The 17,724-nt window shown below is 45.5% G+C and overlaps 1 protein-coding gene across 4 annotated transcripts in view; it reads left to right on the forward strand.

The window, feature by feature from the left end:
• The window catches only part of IQSEC3 (IQ motif and Sec7 domain ArfGEF 3), a 107,079-nt gene that overhangs the window by 43,394 nt on the left and 45,961 nt on the right, over window positions 1-17,724 (forward strand). For all 4 annotated transcript variants that reach the window (XM_030040596.1, XM_030040595.1, XM_030040594.1 and 1 more), the window contains exon 2: window positions 2,674-2,754. In XM_030040596.1, coding sequence (XP_029896456.1) covers window positions 2,674-2,754 — 81 coding nt within the window. The remainder of the gene's footprint in view (window positions 1-2,673; window positions 2,755-17,724) is intronic.

The raw sequence follows: 17,724 nt of genomic DNA on the forward strand, positions 1-17,724 counted from the left end.
TCCTGTAACTTCACATCACTCTTCCTTTCCCTGTTTCCCCTTTGCTTTTCTCTGTGTTTCTATCTGGATAATTAAGTAGCAAGGCATTTCATCTATATACAGGCTTCTATTCCTCAGTTTTTTGTCTGTCCTTGTTCCTTCCTCTTTTTACCTATGTTTTCTCTCCCTGTTGTTTGCTTTCTTCATGTGTAATTAGGAATTGGAGTGGTGCATCTGCTGGTCAAATAAAAGCAGAGAACAGTGTAGTTCATTTAGGGAAGCGCAGAGATTAGAAATGGCTGAAATTTGGGGTCCATTTTATGGAAGATTCCATTTGGAAGCTGGTGAAGCTGGTCTAGAGAACAAGTCTTCCGAGGAGCAGCTGAGGGAACTGGGGTTGTTTAGTCTGGAGAAAAGGAGGCTGAGGGGAGACCTTATTACTCTCTACAACTACCTGAAAGGAGGTAGTTGTAAGGTGGGTGTTGGTCCCTTTTCCCAAGTAACAAGTGATAGGAGGAGAGGAAAAAGCTCAAGTTTTGCCAGGGGACGTTTAGATTGAATATTAGGAAAAATTTCTTCACCAAAAGGGTTATCAAGCACTGAACAGGCTGCCCAGGGAAGTGGTTGAGTCACCATCCCTGGAGGTATTTAAAAGACATGTAGATGTGGCGCTTAGGGACATTATTTAGTGGTGGACTTGGCAGTGTGTCCTGGTTTTGGCTGGGATAGAGTTAATTTTCTTTCTAGTAGCTGGTATACTGTTACATTTTAGGTTCAGTATGATGGATCCTGATAGATTCTAGGTGGAAGCAGAATGACAAGATGTAGGAGCTGGAGTATTTGTGTGAACCTGTTTGAACATAGACTCAAATGTGATCCCACCACTTGTTTCAGTAAAAAGACAACACAAGTAATTTATGGACACACCAGTCAGATATGTACTTGCCACCTGAGAAGTTTAAATTAGAAACAACATACTGAGAACCAGCAATAACCAGGCTGGCAGGAGAGAAGGGATGTGAGCTGGGTAGTTACAGAAATGGAAGACCAGGAGGTGAATTTGGTATGCCAAACAAACATGTCCTCTCTTTTCCAGCAGGTTGCATGTCACAGGCAGGGACTGAGGGCATGGACAGAGGTCTGTGAGGTAAAGCTAATGCTTTCGTCTTTCCCCTGCTATATTGCTCCTGCCAATCCTGTTGTTTCTAAGGAAAGATTCCTTTGGAGAATGCATTGGAAGCCAAGGAAGCAGAAGAACTAAGCAGTTTGTTATATTAAGCTATCCGGGATGCCACAAGGAGGTGGCTGGGAACAGTATCATCATTGTCTGTAATTTAGCTATCTTTGTGGCCATGTCTGTCATATTTTGCGAAAGACAAAGGTGGTAAGCTTCATATTTCAGAGTGACGGAAAGTGTGGCAGGGCCTTTGGAAGAATCTGAGACACTATGACAAGTCAGGAGACTTAGCTTTACTGCTTATGTCTGGGTTAGAAGCTGCAAAAATATTTTTAAAAGGAGATGATCCTGTTTGAGCCCTAGGTCTCTGCAGCAGCACTGAGAACAGACCTCTAAGTGCTGTTCCACGGCCTTGGAGACAGGGTGATTTTATGCCATCTGAGGATTCAGCCTGCTTTACCTCCCCTGCTCTTCTTCTCCTGTTTTCGTCTTCTTTTCCATTCCCCTAGTGCTTTCCCTCCTTGGCACTGTGTCTCTTTTTAGTGACTCCTTTTCATTGATGAAGGTCAGTGTGTTCAAAATTGGCTGTTTATTTGTGCTACCTATGACAAGTCAAGGGCCTCCCTAGAGGTATCTTAAAAGGATATAATTTTCAGAGGTGCTGAGCAGCTCTTATTGGGTTCCAATGCTGTGTTAAGTGCCCAACACCCCTGAAAACCAGGCTCCTTACAAATGTTTCTGGGCAAGGGACCCAAGAACAAGTCACTCAAGATTAGTGAGCAGTTTTGGAAGTTTGATCTAGGATTTCTTCCTTTGGATGAATTCTTTTGCCTTTCTTATCTAATAAACACATTTTTAGCCTTTTGTTTTCCTGTTTTGCTCAGGTTTGTTGCTTCTTATGGTTTTGCTTTTCTTTGCTGTGATTTCTTCCTCTCATCATGATCTCAGCCTCCCTACTTGTGCTTGTCTTGTCAGTTTTCCGCTACTCTTTCTGGTGGTAATGCCCAGTGCTGATGTGCTGAGGCCGTTTCTGTGCTCTAGAGAGGTTTCAGGAGAAATGTCTGCAGAGTTAATTTAGCCAGTGTCAACAAAAAATCAACTTCTTTGCATTACAATGTATAGGAAACATATTTAAGGGAACACGTCTAAGGAGGTGTTTCTGTCCCAAAAGAAATAAAAGTTAAGAGACAGGCAAACCTGGTTTTCCTTAGATGTATGGGATCATGAGACAGATATTGATAGAAGGAAAACTTTTTATTTGGGTGCTTTTGTCCCCTTCTCTATAGCTTGACATCAGCAGCAGGACAGGTAAGGTAGGGGAATAGAATTGTCAGCCCCCTTCTCTCCTGCTCCCCACCACCTCGGAGTGCAAAACGTTCATGTGATAATCAGATTTCTCTTTCAGCATCACTGGAAGTCACTTTTCCCTTGGAACAGCCCTGGGAAAGGCATTCTCCCTTGAGATTTCTGCTGAGTGAGCTGAACACTGACCTGCTACGGTTTGTTTTTTCTTACAGGAATGAAACTGTTTTACACCAGTTCTGTTGCCCAGCAGCTGATGCAGAGCAGAAGCCTTCATCTCCGGACTCCTCACCAAGGTGGGAAATTGCTGCCAGCAAGACCTTTTCTTTTCCATCCCCTACTTCCTTATCATCCATCACTCAACTTACTGCCCCAGAAAAAGCTCATATATTATACACACCCATCCTCCTCCATTCTCCCTTATATCCCATGTCCCCAGCACAGCTGTCCCTCTTTTACCTCCCAGAGATTACTGTTCATACTGTTGTGCAATTACTCACAAACCCCCTCTGGCCTCCACTCACACACACCCATGCACCTCTAAAAACATATTTTCAGGCTCTCTTCAAACATCTACTTCCATCAATCCACATTCACGCTTGTACCTTTTTATACCCTTCTGCATCACTTTGACACCAACATGCTTCACTCTTCTCCTTCAAATTAGTTATCCCACTTTATAAGGTGCCTGGACACACACCAGTGTAGACCCATAACCTTTAAGCTACAGCAGAAGTCACCAAACAAACTCCGGGTTCAGTCCCACACCCTGAGACAGGGTGCGGGGCACAGTTTTACATGTGTTGAAATGGTCTCAGCTTGCCAATGAAGAAGAGTTGTAGACAGGTACTATTAACTATTACCAACTTGTATCCTGTGCAGCCAGGTGTGGGTATACCAGCAATTGTCATAGCTCTCCCTCATCAGTAAATGACTTCAGTGCCAAGACCAAGGGGTCCAAGGAACTTCAGAAATACTTGAGATGCACATACTGCGTATAGCTTCCATGCTCGGCCTTGTCCTTCTGTTCTTGCCATCTCCTTCTCTCACAAATTCTTACACCTCCATCTCACAGACCTACTCCTTTTTCTCACACGTCATCACCCTTCTGTCAACAGCAAACAGGTTTCTCTTTAAAGATTTCCCTCATCACACTGCTAGACTTTTACATCTGACCTTTGGCATCTGTATAAGAAGCTTGAGTTACTAGGGAGGGCTCTGGACAGAATTGGGCAGCTGAATTGCAGTAGTAAGGCTACAGCATTTTTAAAATTATAGTTCCTTTGTTTGTTCTGCTCGCTGGAGCAGACTGTGGTTTCTGATTTCCTTCCAAGGAAAAATGTGAGTGCTGGACAACTGTGAAGAGAACAGGGAGGGAGTGTGTGTGTATGTTCAAAAGTAGGGTTCAGCCACACTTGGAAACAGGGTAAAGAAGCAGGACCCCTCCTGCCCATTTGTGTATGAAGATGGAAGGGTTAACCCCCATGATGTCTGTGCTGAGGGCTTTCAAGTATTGGTGAAGTTTGCATGACAGCCCAGTGGAATATCTGCAGTGCACCTCCATGGCAGATGGGGAGATGCTGCAAGGAAGAGGAGGAGACAGCAGAGGTTTCTGTGGTAGGGACAGCCACCTCTCCCTTGCATTTCTGGAGAGAGAGAGTTTTGGTTATGTGCTATATTTTGTCTGAACCAAGGCTTAATTTTTCCATAGTGTTCTATCTTCATACCCTGATCCTTGACCCTGCCCCATTCTTGTCCCAGCTTCCATCTTATTTCTGATCAGTTCCCTTAGTTTCTAGCATTTTCTTATCCTACAAGGCTGTCACTCCTATAGTGTCTTAAGCTCTAGGGTCGTTTTTGTCATGCTCTTTGTCAGGCCCTGTCAGGCCTTCCTTTTGTCCCAGTGACCCCCAAGGGCCCTATCCATCCCTTGAGTCTCAGTTTGCCTGTCCTCCTTGTGCTGGGAACCACCAAATTTCTCACCTGGGGTTTGGCAAGTAAAGTGAAGAGGAAGCAATCATTTGTTTTAGTAGTTTAGCAACTTTGGCAAGTTGCATCCAAAGATGAGTCTGAGCCAGGAAAGTCAGAAGTGGGGATGAATGACAATGACCTCTACAGCATGTTACATCTGGGCTTCTTCTCATACTGATCTATGCCTGTCCATTTTATGTCTTTTGTAGCCTGTCCCACTCTGCAGGCATTCTGCTTTCGTTACTTTTTCCCAAGGCTTTCTCTTGTCCTCTCCATTTCTAATGACCCCAGACCCCCAATAGCAGTCTTGAATCTGTCTGTGTGTGACACAGTATTCTATGTAGAGATAGAGATGGTTGAAGCCACCATGGCTATTTGAAGGTGAGAAACAGGCACACAGAAATTTTGCTTATTGAAACAGAGCAGCTTTTATATGTGATCTCTCTATGTGACTGATTCAGGTGAGAAAAGCATCCCTACTTCCCACACTGTGCCAGAAGAAAGGCAAAGCACATGCAGGACTATTAACTCACTGGTCAGCTTTATGGTGGCCAGAAGACACCTCCTAGCCTCTGCCAGGTCTTACAGTCAGCCATGGGCTTCCTTCATATCTGAAGTTGCATATACAATGCAGTGAGGAGGGCAAAAAAATGGCAGAGGGAAAAACACAGGGTCACCGTGGAGCTATGTCTATAGCTAATAGCTATGCTGCTCTGGAATGGCTCAATACACTGCTGGGAGATGCTCGTCAGATCATTTACAGAGCCTGTCACCCTGTTCAAACCATGAACAGGCTCCCCATTGAACCAAAGCAGAACAAAAGTCAATCAAGACTGAAATGTGTGGGTCAGACAGCCTGAATAGGCAATCAGTTCCTGGGTGAGCCAGGCATATCCCTAAATAAGCTCATCAGGGCTTCTGATGGGAGAGCCTGGGACACAGGGGCTCCCTGCGCAGCTCTCCTGAGCCCTGCTGAATGGACAGCCAGTCATAAGTGGTGCTGTGGTGAATTTGATAAAACCAGCTCGGGTTTATTCTTTCTTTTCCCCCTCCATGATCAGGCGTTTCCCTAAATGAGATAAATCCTGTCAGAACTGATGCCACTAATAACCATCAGCCGTCTAGTTTTAATTAGAGTTTGCTTCATTAATGCCCCAACTCCTCTCTGCGCAGCAGATTAAATAATGTACTTGCAGCTCATTTACACAAACCCCCAAACTGCAGGGCTGAGCTGCAATCCTTTAATTAAACAGCCCGGCTGATCCCTACCGCTGCCTCGGCTCATCAGTCTAAGCCGATTAAAGAGAATAGGGACTAATAAAGAGCATAAACAGGGAAGTGACTCTCATCTCTTCAAGGGACTTGGAGACTCCAGTGGTGATCAACTGCTTTCTCCTCCTCTACCAGGAAACTTACCTCAGCCCACATCACTGCATTCTGGGACCTGCAAGAATGGTCCTGCTTTCAGCAGGAAACCAGCCTTATCTTGTGGGACAGAAATCCTTTGGGAGACTGAGGGAACATGGGCAGCAGGAGGGTAACGCAGCAGGGAAGGTGAAGGTAAAGAGGGGCATCAAGGCAGTAAGAAGAGTGACTGCCTGACTGCAGGAAAGACCAGCAAGAGCAGCCATATAGCTCAAGCGTGGGGCAGCAGAAGGAAACACAGGGTGTAACAGTAGGAGGTTGGCTGTCAGGAACAGTCTGGGACAAAAGTTTGTCTCTGCTTGTGGTTTGTGATGGCCATTGTTGCTTTTGTGTCGTCTCCCCTAATGTTTGTCCTGCAAGATTTCTGACTCTTTCTTTGCTACCTGTCCAGCTAAAAATGCCCTGGCTTTACCTGGGTGAGAATGATTAGGAACATGTCAGTGTCTAACCACTCAACAGAAGCCAACTTGATGAGGCGGTTGCGATTATTCCCACTTGTATTGTTCTGCTTTGCTTCACTGACTGCCACAAGCAATGTTAGCCCCCTTCTCTCCTCCAGCATGTGAATTCCTTGGGGGGGGGGTTACAGCTCCATGTGTTTATGTTTAGCAATGTGAATTTCCCACCTGGCTGCTTAGCTGGGTTGCACCAGCAATCATCAAGACTGGTGCTGTAGGCCATGAATATTAGGAGACAGATTTGATCCCAGCATCTGCCCTCAGTTAGCTCAGAGCCAAAGTAAAGTATGAGGTGATGGCAGCAGCAGGCAGATTTCTGTTCCTGAACTCTTAGGGCGTCCCCATTTCAAAGTACAGTGTAAATCCTGGACATGGACCACCATTGCCTCCATGGGACTTCTAAACCACTGGCTTCATGACCGTAACTCATCCTGCAAGTTGGGCGTCCACTGGGGAGGCCAAAGATCAGGTTGAGGGGAATGATGAGGTACCATGGATGGCAGTAGGAGCTAACCCTGCTCCTTTACTGAGGTGCTGATTAGAATCTGATTTAGCCAAACCCTGTAATTTCATAGAGCAACTGCTCTTTTTCTTGCTGGCTTCTGCCTGTTAACAGCAGGGTTTCATTCTAGGGATTTGAATAGCCTAGTAATTGCATTTCCCACTTCTCCCAGTCTCACACAGTGGAGACTGGCATCCCAGAACAATGACCTTAAAATGTGTCCAGCAGCAGCCCAGCTCTAACAGGATTACATACCATTTTCCTTTGTGTGAGGTAATAGGGCTGAGATGAGAAAGATTTGTTTCTATTAGAGTAATGAGGGGAAATGATGGAGTCACAATTGGAGGGAACAGTATATTCATTCAGTTGCCTTTCATAGACTTTTTGGAGCCTGCCTCTGGCTCGCCTGCAGTGCTGAATAGGAAATCAGCAGAAAATCACCTCTGCTTTAGTGATGGGAAAAGTTCTACATAAAACTTTAAGCGCCTGGGGCAGGTCCACTTTGGCAATGGACATGGGGATAGCACTGGAGGGCTGAAGGATCATGTCACAAAGGAGACTGGATGGGATCTGGGTACATTTGTGTGAAGGGCAGGATCAGATAGCCCTTTGGGAAGGGAGGATGTTCCACCTGCATTTGTGTGAGAGAGAAGGTCCTTCCTATCTGGAAGAAGTGCAAATGAGACCTGACCTGGTTTTAAGGCAAAGGAGGCAAAGAGTCCTCCCAGGAAGAGGAGAGGTTGGGGATCTGAACACAGTCTTCCGGAAGGGCTTGGATGTGTACTGAGCAGAATGGCTAGGGTCTGAAACATCTGTGGAAACATCTAAGGAAGAATAGGGCAAGCTCTGCTCATATTTTCCCATAACATTTTCTCACTTTCCAGTAGGGAGGCTGCTGCTTAGATCAGGGTTGAAACACGATTAGTGCAACTGGCAAGTGTTTACTTCATGATTATGGACCAATTAAATTGTAACTCAATATAGTTTAGACTTCAAACAGCTGTGTACTCATTTCTAAAGTGCCTGCTGGATTAGTCACCATCACAGATTGGTTACTGCCTGGCATCACAGCACCAATTAGTGGTGAGGAGACATGTAAGCCATTGGCTACATCTCCAAGCCAGCCTTCCTTGCAGTTTTGGTGAAATTCCTTCTTGCCCCACTTCTGACTTACCAAAATACTCAAATGGAAATATGTGTTCTTGGTAGAAGAGGTCCTTTGTGCTTGTTGCTCCATTTTTGTATGTGGAAGGGTGAAAAGTGGATGGACAGATTTTGGACAGTTCTTTGAAATCAAACCTTCAAAGCATTTGACACTGTCCCACATGACATCCTTGTCTCTAAATTGGAAAGACATGGATTTGACAGATGGAGCACTCAGTGGATAAGGAATTGGCTGGATGGTTGCCCTCAGAGAATTGCAGTCAATGGCTTGATGTCCAAGTGGAGAGCAGTGATGAGTGGCATTCCTCAGGGGTCAGTATTGGGACCGGCACTGTTTCACATCTTTGTTGGTGACATGGGCAGTGGGATTGAGTGCACCCTCAGCAAGTTTGCCAACAACACCAAGCTGTGCGGTGTGGTCAACACACTGGAGGGAAGGGATGCCATCCAGAGGGACCTTGACAGGCTTGAGAGGTGGGCCTCTGCGAACCTCATGAAGTTCAACAAGGCCAAGTGCAAGGTCCTGCACATGGGTCGGGGCAATCCCCAGTACAAATACAGGCTGGGTGGAGAATGGATTGAGAGCAGCCCTGAGGAGAAGGACTTGGGGGTGTTGGTTGATGAGAAGCTCAACATGACCTGGCAATGTGTGCTTGCAGCCCAGAAAGCCAACTGTATCCTGGGCTGCATCAAAAGAAGCATGACAAGCAGGTCAGGGGAGGTGATTCTCCCCCTCTACTCCACTCTCTTGAGATTCCACCTGGAGTACTGTGTTCAGCTCTGGGGCCCCCAACATAAGAAGGACATGGACCTGTTGGAGTGAGTCCAGAGGAGGGCCACCAAGATGATCAGAGGGCTGGAGCACCTGTCCTATGAGGAAAGGCTGAGAGAGTTGGGGTTGTTCAGCCTGGAGAAGAGAAAGCTCTGGGGGGACCTTACAGCAGCCTTCCAGTACCTAAAGGGGGCCTACAAGAAAGCTGGAGAGGGACTTTTTACAAGGGCATGTAGTGACAGGACAAGGGGTAATGGCTTTAAACTGAAAGAGAGTAGATTTAGATTATATGTAAGGAAGAAATTCTTCGCTGTGAGGGTGGTGAGGCACTGGAACAGATTGCCCAGAGAAGTTGTGGATGCCCCATCCCTGGAAGTGCTCAAGGCCAGGTTGGATGGGGCTTTGAGCAACCGGGTCTAGTGGAAGGTGTCCCTGCCCATGGCAGGGGGGTTGGAACTAGATGATCTTTGAGGTCCCTTCCAACCCAAACTATTCTGTGATTCTATGATCTTTCTTCCCAGCTCTCTGAGCTGCATAAGAGTATGCTACACCCTAAGGAGCGCATGGTTAAAAAACAAAATCTGATTTAATTTACTTCTGGAGGTCGGCTGTCTCTGACTCTCCATGTCTCTTTACCTGAACTCTCTGTTTCCATTGAACGTGCATTTGTTCATTGTTCTATGAAGTCATGCAGGAAGACATTGGCACAAAAGAGCCATGAATATTATTCACTGCACAGTCACAGCATCATGTCCCTCTTTGGCTCCCCACTGCTGTAGCCCAGGAGCATCCCTCCTCCCAGTCCAGCTCTCACTTTGCCCTTGGGTCACTCTAGGTCCTCTGACAGTTAGATCCTCCTGAGAAATCCACAAGACTTTGGATTGTGAATGCAATACCCTTTAAGGCTGAGGCCCATGAAGTTGATGAGAACTGAACCGCTCTCCAAGTTGATTCTCCTTTTAGATACCACTGAAGCATCTTGATAAACAGGTGGGGAATGATGATTTTCCACCAGTATCCATCACTCTAAGCATTACAGAAAAACAACTGAGCTACCCAACATGTTGTCTGAACTTGTAAAAGATTGACCTTGCCTGACAGAAAGAATGCAAATCTAGTTTATGAAATGGGAAATTAGCCTTTCTGTTTTAGGATTGCTGACAGGATACTGGATATATAATCTGGAGGTCAGTGCTTCCTCTCAGCTCAGAGGTACTCAGTGGCTCTGGCCCAGGTGTGAAACATGATAATGATTCTAGTCTGTATCAAATCGGATCTATAACCTACCACACAAAACAGCATAACAACTCTGACTAATTGGCCCCCAGCTGGCAGTGTCAAGTGCAAGCTCCTACAATTAGTGGACCATGGAGGCTGAATTCTTCTCTGATCTTAATGGAGAACACTCCAGGTCAGGCTTACAGCGCCTGGACATGCCAGTGCAAATCAAGCTTCTACGCTCATGGTCTGTGCCTTGTGTGCTCTAAGGATGAACGACTTCACATACAAAGCTCTTCAGTCTGACTTCTTTCATTTGTGCTAAAGTCCTCCACAGCACTGTTTTTGAAAACACACAGAAGTTTGAGCAACATTTCTGCTTTGTTAGCACATCCTGTTTGTACTTCTTTTCTCATTTCTTTTCCTTATTGAGGTCACAGGCATGAAGAGAGGATTTTTTCTGCTTAACAGCTCATCTACTTCTTATTCTTTCCTCCCTGTAGACTTAATAATCCTGTTCAAGATATTACCATTGGAGGTTGTGGGGATGCGGCAAACAGGCAGGGATGGGTCAGCAAAGTTCACATAAATATTCCTCAGGCTCACAGTTGTCAGAGTTTTGATTTTAGTCTGACACAGAGATGTGGGTGAGGAGTAATGTCTAGACCCAGATTTGAACTCTTCCTAAACTTGGGAGTGAGTAGATTCCTTGCTTTTTATGGGTGTTTTGTACAGTCAGGACTAGCAGCTTTCATTGCTTTGCAGGAGCCTAGGTCCAGAATCACAAAGGTACTTAGTGCATGTAGATTTAGGGGATATATGGGAACACTTACAATTATAAGCAAAAAATGTTTAGAGAACATCCATAACATCATAGTTGCCAACAACCTTGGGAATCTCTTGCAGGGAGGTATAGTTGGCAATTCTTCTGGTACTAGGACCTGGGAGGAATGGCTCTTTCTGGAAGCATCCAGAGAAACAGGAGGTGAGTTTCAGATGCAGTGTCTCAGTCCTGTAAAGGAGATCCACCAGGATATTTTGGCACTATCATCTCCCACACAGGCATTTCTCTGCTCCTTCTCTCCAACAGCTGGTGCAGCCACTTTCAGGCAAGTTTGGAGAACGTGAAGGTGGGGAAGTAAAGCAAGGAATAGATGGAAGCTATTCCTCTTCAACAGGAAAAAAAATTTCTGGCAGAAACTGGAGTCTCCCTGTCACATTGGTTGCTTTGTTTGCCTCTATCAACACCTTTCTTCAGGAAGGCAGAAGAAGGCTGGAGAGAAAGGCCAAAGAAAACCTGTCTGAAGTATCCTCTTTTGAAACTGCAAAGATACCCATCAGACACATGTTTTCTTAGAGCCTGAAGCTGTATCCAGCCGTTGCCTGGCCACATGTTCTTCCAGTCCTTCCTTTTCCCCGTTGCTTCTGTTGCTTACATGGGTCCTACCCTAGAGGAATTTGGACTTGGATTCAGGTACTCTTCTCCCACATGTGACAGTGCTTGCCATTTCTTGGGCCACAGCAACGGTAATGTCAGTGAAAGAGAATTGATCATAGGCAACCTTATAGTTGAGAGAGTCACTTTCAACAGCTATTGAGATCAGTTAGTTGCTTTAATACTAGGTAATTCCCTCATGGCTTGCAGATGATCCCCATGATCTCTTTCCTATATTGCAAAGAATTTCCTGCCCGTAACATGCTAACTTCTTGGTACCAGTGGAATGCAACATAAACACCTGCTGTATCCTGTGTTTTCTGTGTGATAACACCACAGAGGTGCATGAGAAGAGGCTATGACAGTTTTGGAAATAGTCCTGTATCTAGCACTGGAAAACAGGCACAGATGGTTAATAAAGTAATGGCAGAGGGACTGTGGTGGAGCTCACACCATTCATTCTAATCCTCTGCTGATATCATCTGACCTGATCTGCATCAGTCAAGATGCACCTACCCCCAAATTGGGCCATTCCAGATCTTTTGTACACTAAAGTGTGTTCTGTTGAACTTGACAGATAGTTTCTGGGGACCCTCTGTCCACACACTTGTTCATGGCTTACAAGGCAGAGACAGATGAGGCAAAGAGATGGAAAAAAAAGCCAGTGAGAAAGAAAGAGATACAGACTCACCCCAACAAAGATAACAGTGCTACTGCAAGGAAAATGGATGGCAAACATGCTATACAGAGAAGAATGACAGGAGGGAAGGAGCAGGAAAAGCAGGAAGTTAAAAAATAGTGTAAATGAAAGAAGAAACTGGAGGGAACAAGAACATAAGAACAGGAGATAAATGAGCAGGTCCCTTGGCTGGAATATTCCTGTTCATGCATGCATTCTTTGGCAATGACAGCAATGAGGCTGTGGCCTTTTATTACACATTTTCTTGTAGTGTGATGTCAATCCAAATGCCTTTTGTCTTTTCTGTGTGCTGCAACACTAACTCACTCCTATGCAGGTTTATCTTCTCACCACCCCCATGGGGCAAGCTCTGTGCTCAAATGCGATAAGCTCTCCTTTTGGAAAAACATGTCTGCTCCAAAGTTCCTTCTTCTGCATGTGGCCCTGGCAGGCTTTCATATGTTCCAGGAAGAACTGAAGAGTCTGAGATACTGAAGAGGAGCACACTGTACAGCTGCTCAGGCCAGGCCACTCTATTTGGGCTCTGCAAACAGCTAGATAGCTGAGGCAGAGGGTGTAAAAAAGTTGGGAGATTTTTGGGACTGTCACCTGGCCTGATCAAAAACGGCAGAAGAGCTGGAGACCACTCCATCTTCTGTGAGGAAACATCATAATGAAGAAAAGCATCAAGACAGGAGCTGAGTTCAGTGAGATTTTTCTTTTGAGTGAGGAACCTAACTCTGGCCACACCATTTGGAAGTGTGTTCTAATAGCTTTTAACAATCTCTGGTTGGCACCTTGGTTCTTTCCACACACAGATTGTACCATCATCCCACCAGGAACTGTATTTGCCTAGGGACTACAGCCATGTGTCACCTTTGTCATGTCCCACACTGGTATGTTGCTGCTTTCCTGTAAACAGGTTATGATGCTGTAATTATTGCCTGCGTATCTGGGTTGACTGCAATCTCTCTCATTCCATCTTTTGGGGAAAGAGGGAAGATGGGGATAGGCTGCCCTATGTGCACATTGCTGGTACTCTTTTGCACATGTCTTCTGGGGTGACTAGCAAAATATAACAGATGCCTGTAACTTCCCAGAATACACTAATGTGAGAGTGGTAGGTCAAGATGCACAAAAGTGGATGGTGCAGAATGGCATTGTGAAAAGGATTGCTGTGCTGTTACAGCACAACTGGATCTGATAAGCATGTTGCAGATTGTCTTAAAATACAGCATATTGGGCTAGATCCTCCACTGACTTTGGTGCAATCCACTGGCATAATGCCATTTAGCACCAGCCATAGTTCTGCTCAACAACACAGTAGGATTGGTTGTGTCAAGGCAAACTCCTATTTTTCTTAATGATCTTGCCCCAAAAGGTCTGTGTCTGAGTACAAAGTGTAGGGATGGGAATCATTTTCACTCCTCATAGGGAAGAAAAGTTTAAGTGGCCCTAGGGGAATATGAGCTTGTATGACCAAATGTGTAAGCTGCTAAGTCACCCCATTTTCCAAAAGGGAATGAAGAGAGATAGAAAAGGGAATAAGGCCTCAGTGATGAGAAGTGAGATGAAGTGGATCAGAGTGTGAGTGAAGCAGCAGTGACAAAATAGGTTAGAACTTGGAAAAGTGGAGCTTTATGCCTGCTGCATAAGGCCGTGGGGGTGGTCACTAGATTGGGAAAAGGAGGAAGGAATGCTAACCATGCTGTTTCTGTCTTGGTCTTCAGCCATAGGCCAACCCAACACCCTCGATCTGAACACGCTGGCAAAGTTAAAATCTGGATCATATCTGCTTTCCTAAAGCTGGTGAATGGTGTTTGGACTGTCTGTAACACTGGCTGTGTTACTCTTTATGTTGACCAGGCTTCCTTCTCCTTGGTTTGACACAAGCAGTGGCCTTCTACTGGGCTGCAGTGATCACAGGAGACGAAATAGCTGAGGTACTTGAGGACAGAAATAAAATTTATCTGGGTTACACAAAGATCTTCCTGTGAAGCAGCTCACTCACTGCCTTCAGAAATCAGTTACCCTGATCCCTTAGGAAGGAACCCAGAGGTGGCAGTCCAACCTAGGGTCTGTCACAACGGGTGGAAAAAGAAGACCACAGAAGCCCTTGCCTAGGTCTATAAACGCCAAGAGTTGCGTCCCTCACCCAGCTCACAGGCAAGCTGGAATAGGAGAGCAACGGGCTGAGGGATATGCAAGGTTTCCTTGCCTTGTAGAGGCTCTGCTGCCTCCCAGCCCTGAATTCATCTCATTTTAGCAGTGAAATTCTATCATCTTCTGCATGATTGCACCGGCAGGCTTTTGTCAGCGAATTTGGTGATGTTCAAACCTGCCTCAAGGCTGAGGAGCCAAGAGATCTGAGTCGAAGTGGCAGTAAGGCTGCTGCTGAGAAGCCAAGTTTCTCTTTCCCGGGGTGCTGAGCGGGCAGTTACACTAATGCAGGATGCCATCTGTTTATTCCTTCTCTAAAAGGTCGTGTTTACCAAACATTGCAGAGGCAAGAGAGGTCTGGGGTTAAAGTAAAAGAAATTAAACCCTGCAGAGCAGGGACCCCCTACGCCTTCACTGTCCACTTGGTGCTTTTCACACCTCAGTGATAAGCACAGGTGCCCTGTTTGACACAGCCACAAGTAACCCCCTCGGCAGTGACAGGGTGTGGGACCTCCTCCTAGTCTAACCTGCAGAGACAGCACAGCAACCAGCCTTCGGCATCAAGCACGGAGGTGTGACGGGCAGCTGAGAAAGGGGCTGTACTTCCTAAGCTGAGCCCTGTGCTCCTGCAGCTGGTGAAGCAGGAGGCATGGCTGGGAAGGGAGGAGGAAAGAGGGTTACAGCAGAGAGGTGGCCCAAGTGTCAGTCTGAGGTGTCACGCAGACACATATAGGAACTATAAGAAAAAAACTGTGACAGCCACACCACCCAGAACAGCCAGCCTTGCACCATAAACACCACTTCTCATACACTGGGAGCTGCCTTAGCTGTTCCAAGTAGCCTTCTGGACGAGCCTGTCTGTCTCCATGAAAAAGCAGAGTTCCTAGTCCTCAGATGGCTGAAGTTAGTCATTGAGAGCTGGCCCTCAGACAGGCAGCCAGCCCGGACTGACACCTGGACAATCATCTTTGTACCACAAGGGCATGGGGTGCATCAGAAAAGTTTAGCTCCTGCAATGCTATTCAGTAACAAAAGGCACAACAATACAACAACATGGGAATTACACAGCACATGGGGATCATGTTTAAATATGAAATCTGAAATGGAGCCCCCAACTTTGGCATGTTGGACCCTGTGGGACATGAGGCATTTGCTAGTATGATTACATTTTCTGTCTCCTTAATATACATCTCACCGAAACCACTTTAAGCAATGTTGAAAAGATGTTGCCTGGTTCAGTCTGTGCTAAAAGATGTTAAATTTAATTGATTTCCAATATATTTGCCATACTGTACTGTCAAATCTATTTTACAGGTGTGCGTGCCAGCCTTTTTATGAAAAAAGTAATATATTCTGGGATGGGTAATAAGCTTGGCTAATTATCATTAATTCCTCTTGGGTAAAACTAGCGTGAGAAGATGGCTTGATGCCGCTGCTTTGCAAGGTGCTATGTGAATGTAGACAAAATCAGAATCTTGTTCCTATATTTGTCTGTGTTGGGGGAGACTGTCTGAGAAAGCTGCAGCTCGGCTGGCAGGGGATGATTTGCCAAGATCAAGTTCCAAGTTCCCTGCCTCTCTGGCAGGAGAGACTTTTGCCTTCCATCATTTTCAGCATGCTCCCAGAGAGCATTGCCTCCAAGTCACCCTAAAACCTGAACTTAAAAGCAAATCAGAAGCAATTCTTTTGCGCTCAGACCCCCAGCATGTCAGAAATCTCTGAACTTTGAAAAGATCCCATAATATGTTACCAAGACTGTCTCAGCCATTTTTTTCACTGAATTCTGATCAATCCACTCACCATATGTTATGGGTGTCCTCAGGGAACACTGAAATGATGTAAACTGAAAAGGCACTTTGGACCCTGCTAACTCAGCAATTTATTTTTATATTTTTTTCTGACCAAGGAGAGGTGAGAGGACAGGGGAAATGCTGAAATGTCTTAAGACAGAGTGAGCACAGGTTCTTGCAGCCTTGGGGTCTGGACTCTGTTCTCTTGGCATTAGCTAGTGACCTCTTTTTCTAATTCTCCATATGGCACTTTGTAAGGGTTTTTTATTCTGACATCTCTGAAGCTTTGAAGTCTCATATGGCTCTCAGGCCATGATAATACTAATCGCTTACAGCACTTCAGAGCAGCATATATACAATAACCAACTGATCCTCATAAGGAGCTCTGTGAAATGGATTCATAAATTTTTGTGGTCCTTCACAACTAGTCCATGTAGTCTTTGCCTCAGTTACAGGTCACAATCCTGCACATTGACCTTTAGTACCACAAAGAAGGTGTTTGGTAAGTTACACACGGGAAACAGCAATGTGGTATTCTCCTGGAGTGACATAGGGACACAAAGAGGAGGTGAGATCAGTGTCCGTTGTACATTTGTAACACCTCACACCCATAGCTTCCTCCTATCCAATTAGCTAGATCTTTTTTGCATAACCACTATACCTGCCAACAGGGCATCTGAGCATCCTCTTCTTGAGTGACTGGTTTCTTACAGTGCCGTCCAAGTCCAGAAGAGCCATTGCTATTTTTGTTACTCTGTTATTGCTCTTATTTATCTGCAATAATTTTTCTTCTTGTAGGAGAGGAGCAAAGAGATGAATTTCATGTCTTGACCACCTGGGAGCTGTGTAGCTCTGGAGTCATCAGTGAGAAAGCTCAGTTTTAATTTCTTACAGGACTAACATTACCATCCTTGAGAAGAGTAGCTCTCCTGTCCCTAGAGCCCTGTTGAGTCACTCAGCTACCCTGTAAACACCTTTCTGAGAGCTCTGAAAATTACTCTTAGGCCATCAACTGTTTCTGATATTTGACAGGGGTGCAACGGAATGTAGTGTCTGGAGCATCCAACTTCTGTGTTCCTGCCTACAGGTCTAGATTGAAATTGTCTTGAAATATTTGGGGGGAATGGGCTGCATGTTCTTCCTCAAGTCATCAGGTATGGGAATGTTGAAGCCTGACAGTCAAGATCCAACAGATAACCATGGTTCAGCTCCACAGCTGGCAGTTAGAAGCACAGATCCTTGCCAAGCTGGAATGTATTTCCAGCAGCAAGGAGGTGGTGGGGAGTATGCAAGGAAGTGCACTATCTGGATGCTGTAGGAACTGAAAAGCAGTCAAATCTCTCCCAGGACAGAGTATGGTGCAACAACTCTGTACAGACATGGTGAGCTGATTCTACTAGGAATGGGCAGATGGGCTTCTCTGGTTTGATAATTTAGTATCACTGATTTGGGCTTTAGGTTTCCAAAATACCAGGATGGGAGAAAAAAGGAAGTCATAAAAAAATCTCTACATAATACCATTTTTCCTCTATCATCTCCCTACGTCCTTCCCTCGGTGTACTCCTTATAGAAAATCTTCCTGAGAAATCTCCACATAGAAGCTAAATATCATAAGTCTTGCTTACCCGTGCTAGACAAAAATATTTAAGGGTGCCCAGATGAATTGACTCAGTGAGAGCTTTTTCACCGTCC

This window comes from Aquila chrysaetos, chromosome 17, assembly GCF_900496995.4.
Source record: "Aquila chrysaetos chrysaetos chromosome 17, bAquChr1.4, whole genome shotgun sequence".
Lineage (NCBI taxonomy): Eukaryota > Metazoa > Chordata > Aves > Accipitriformes > Accipitridae > Aquila > Aquila chrysaetos.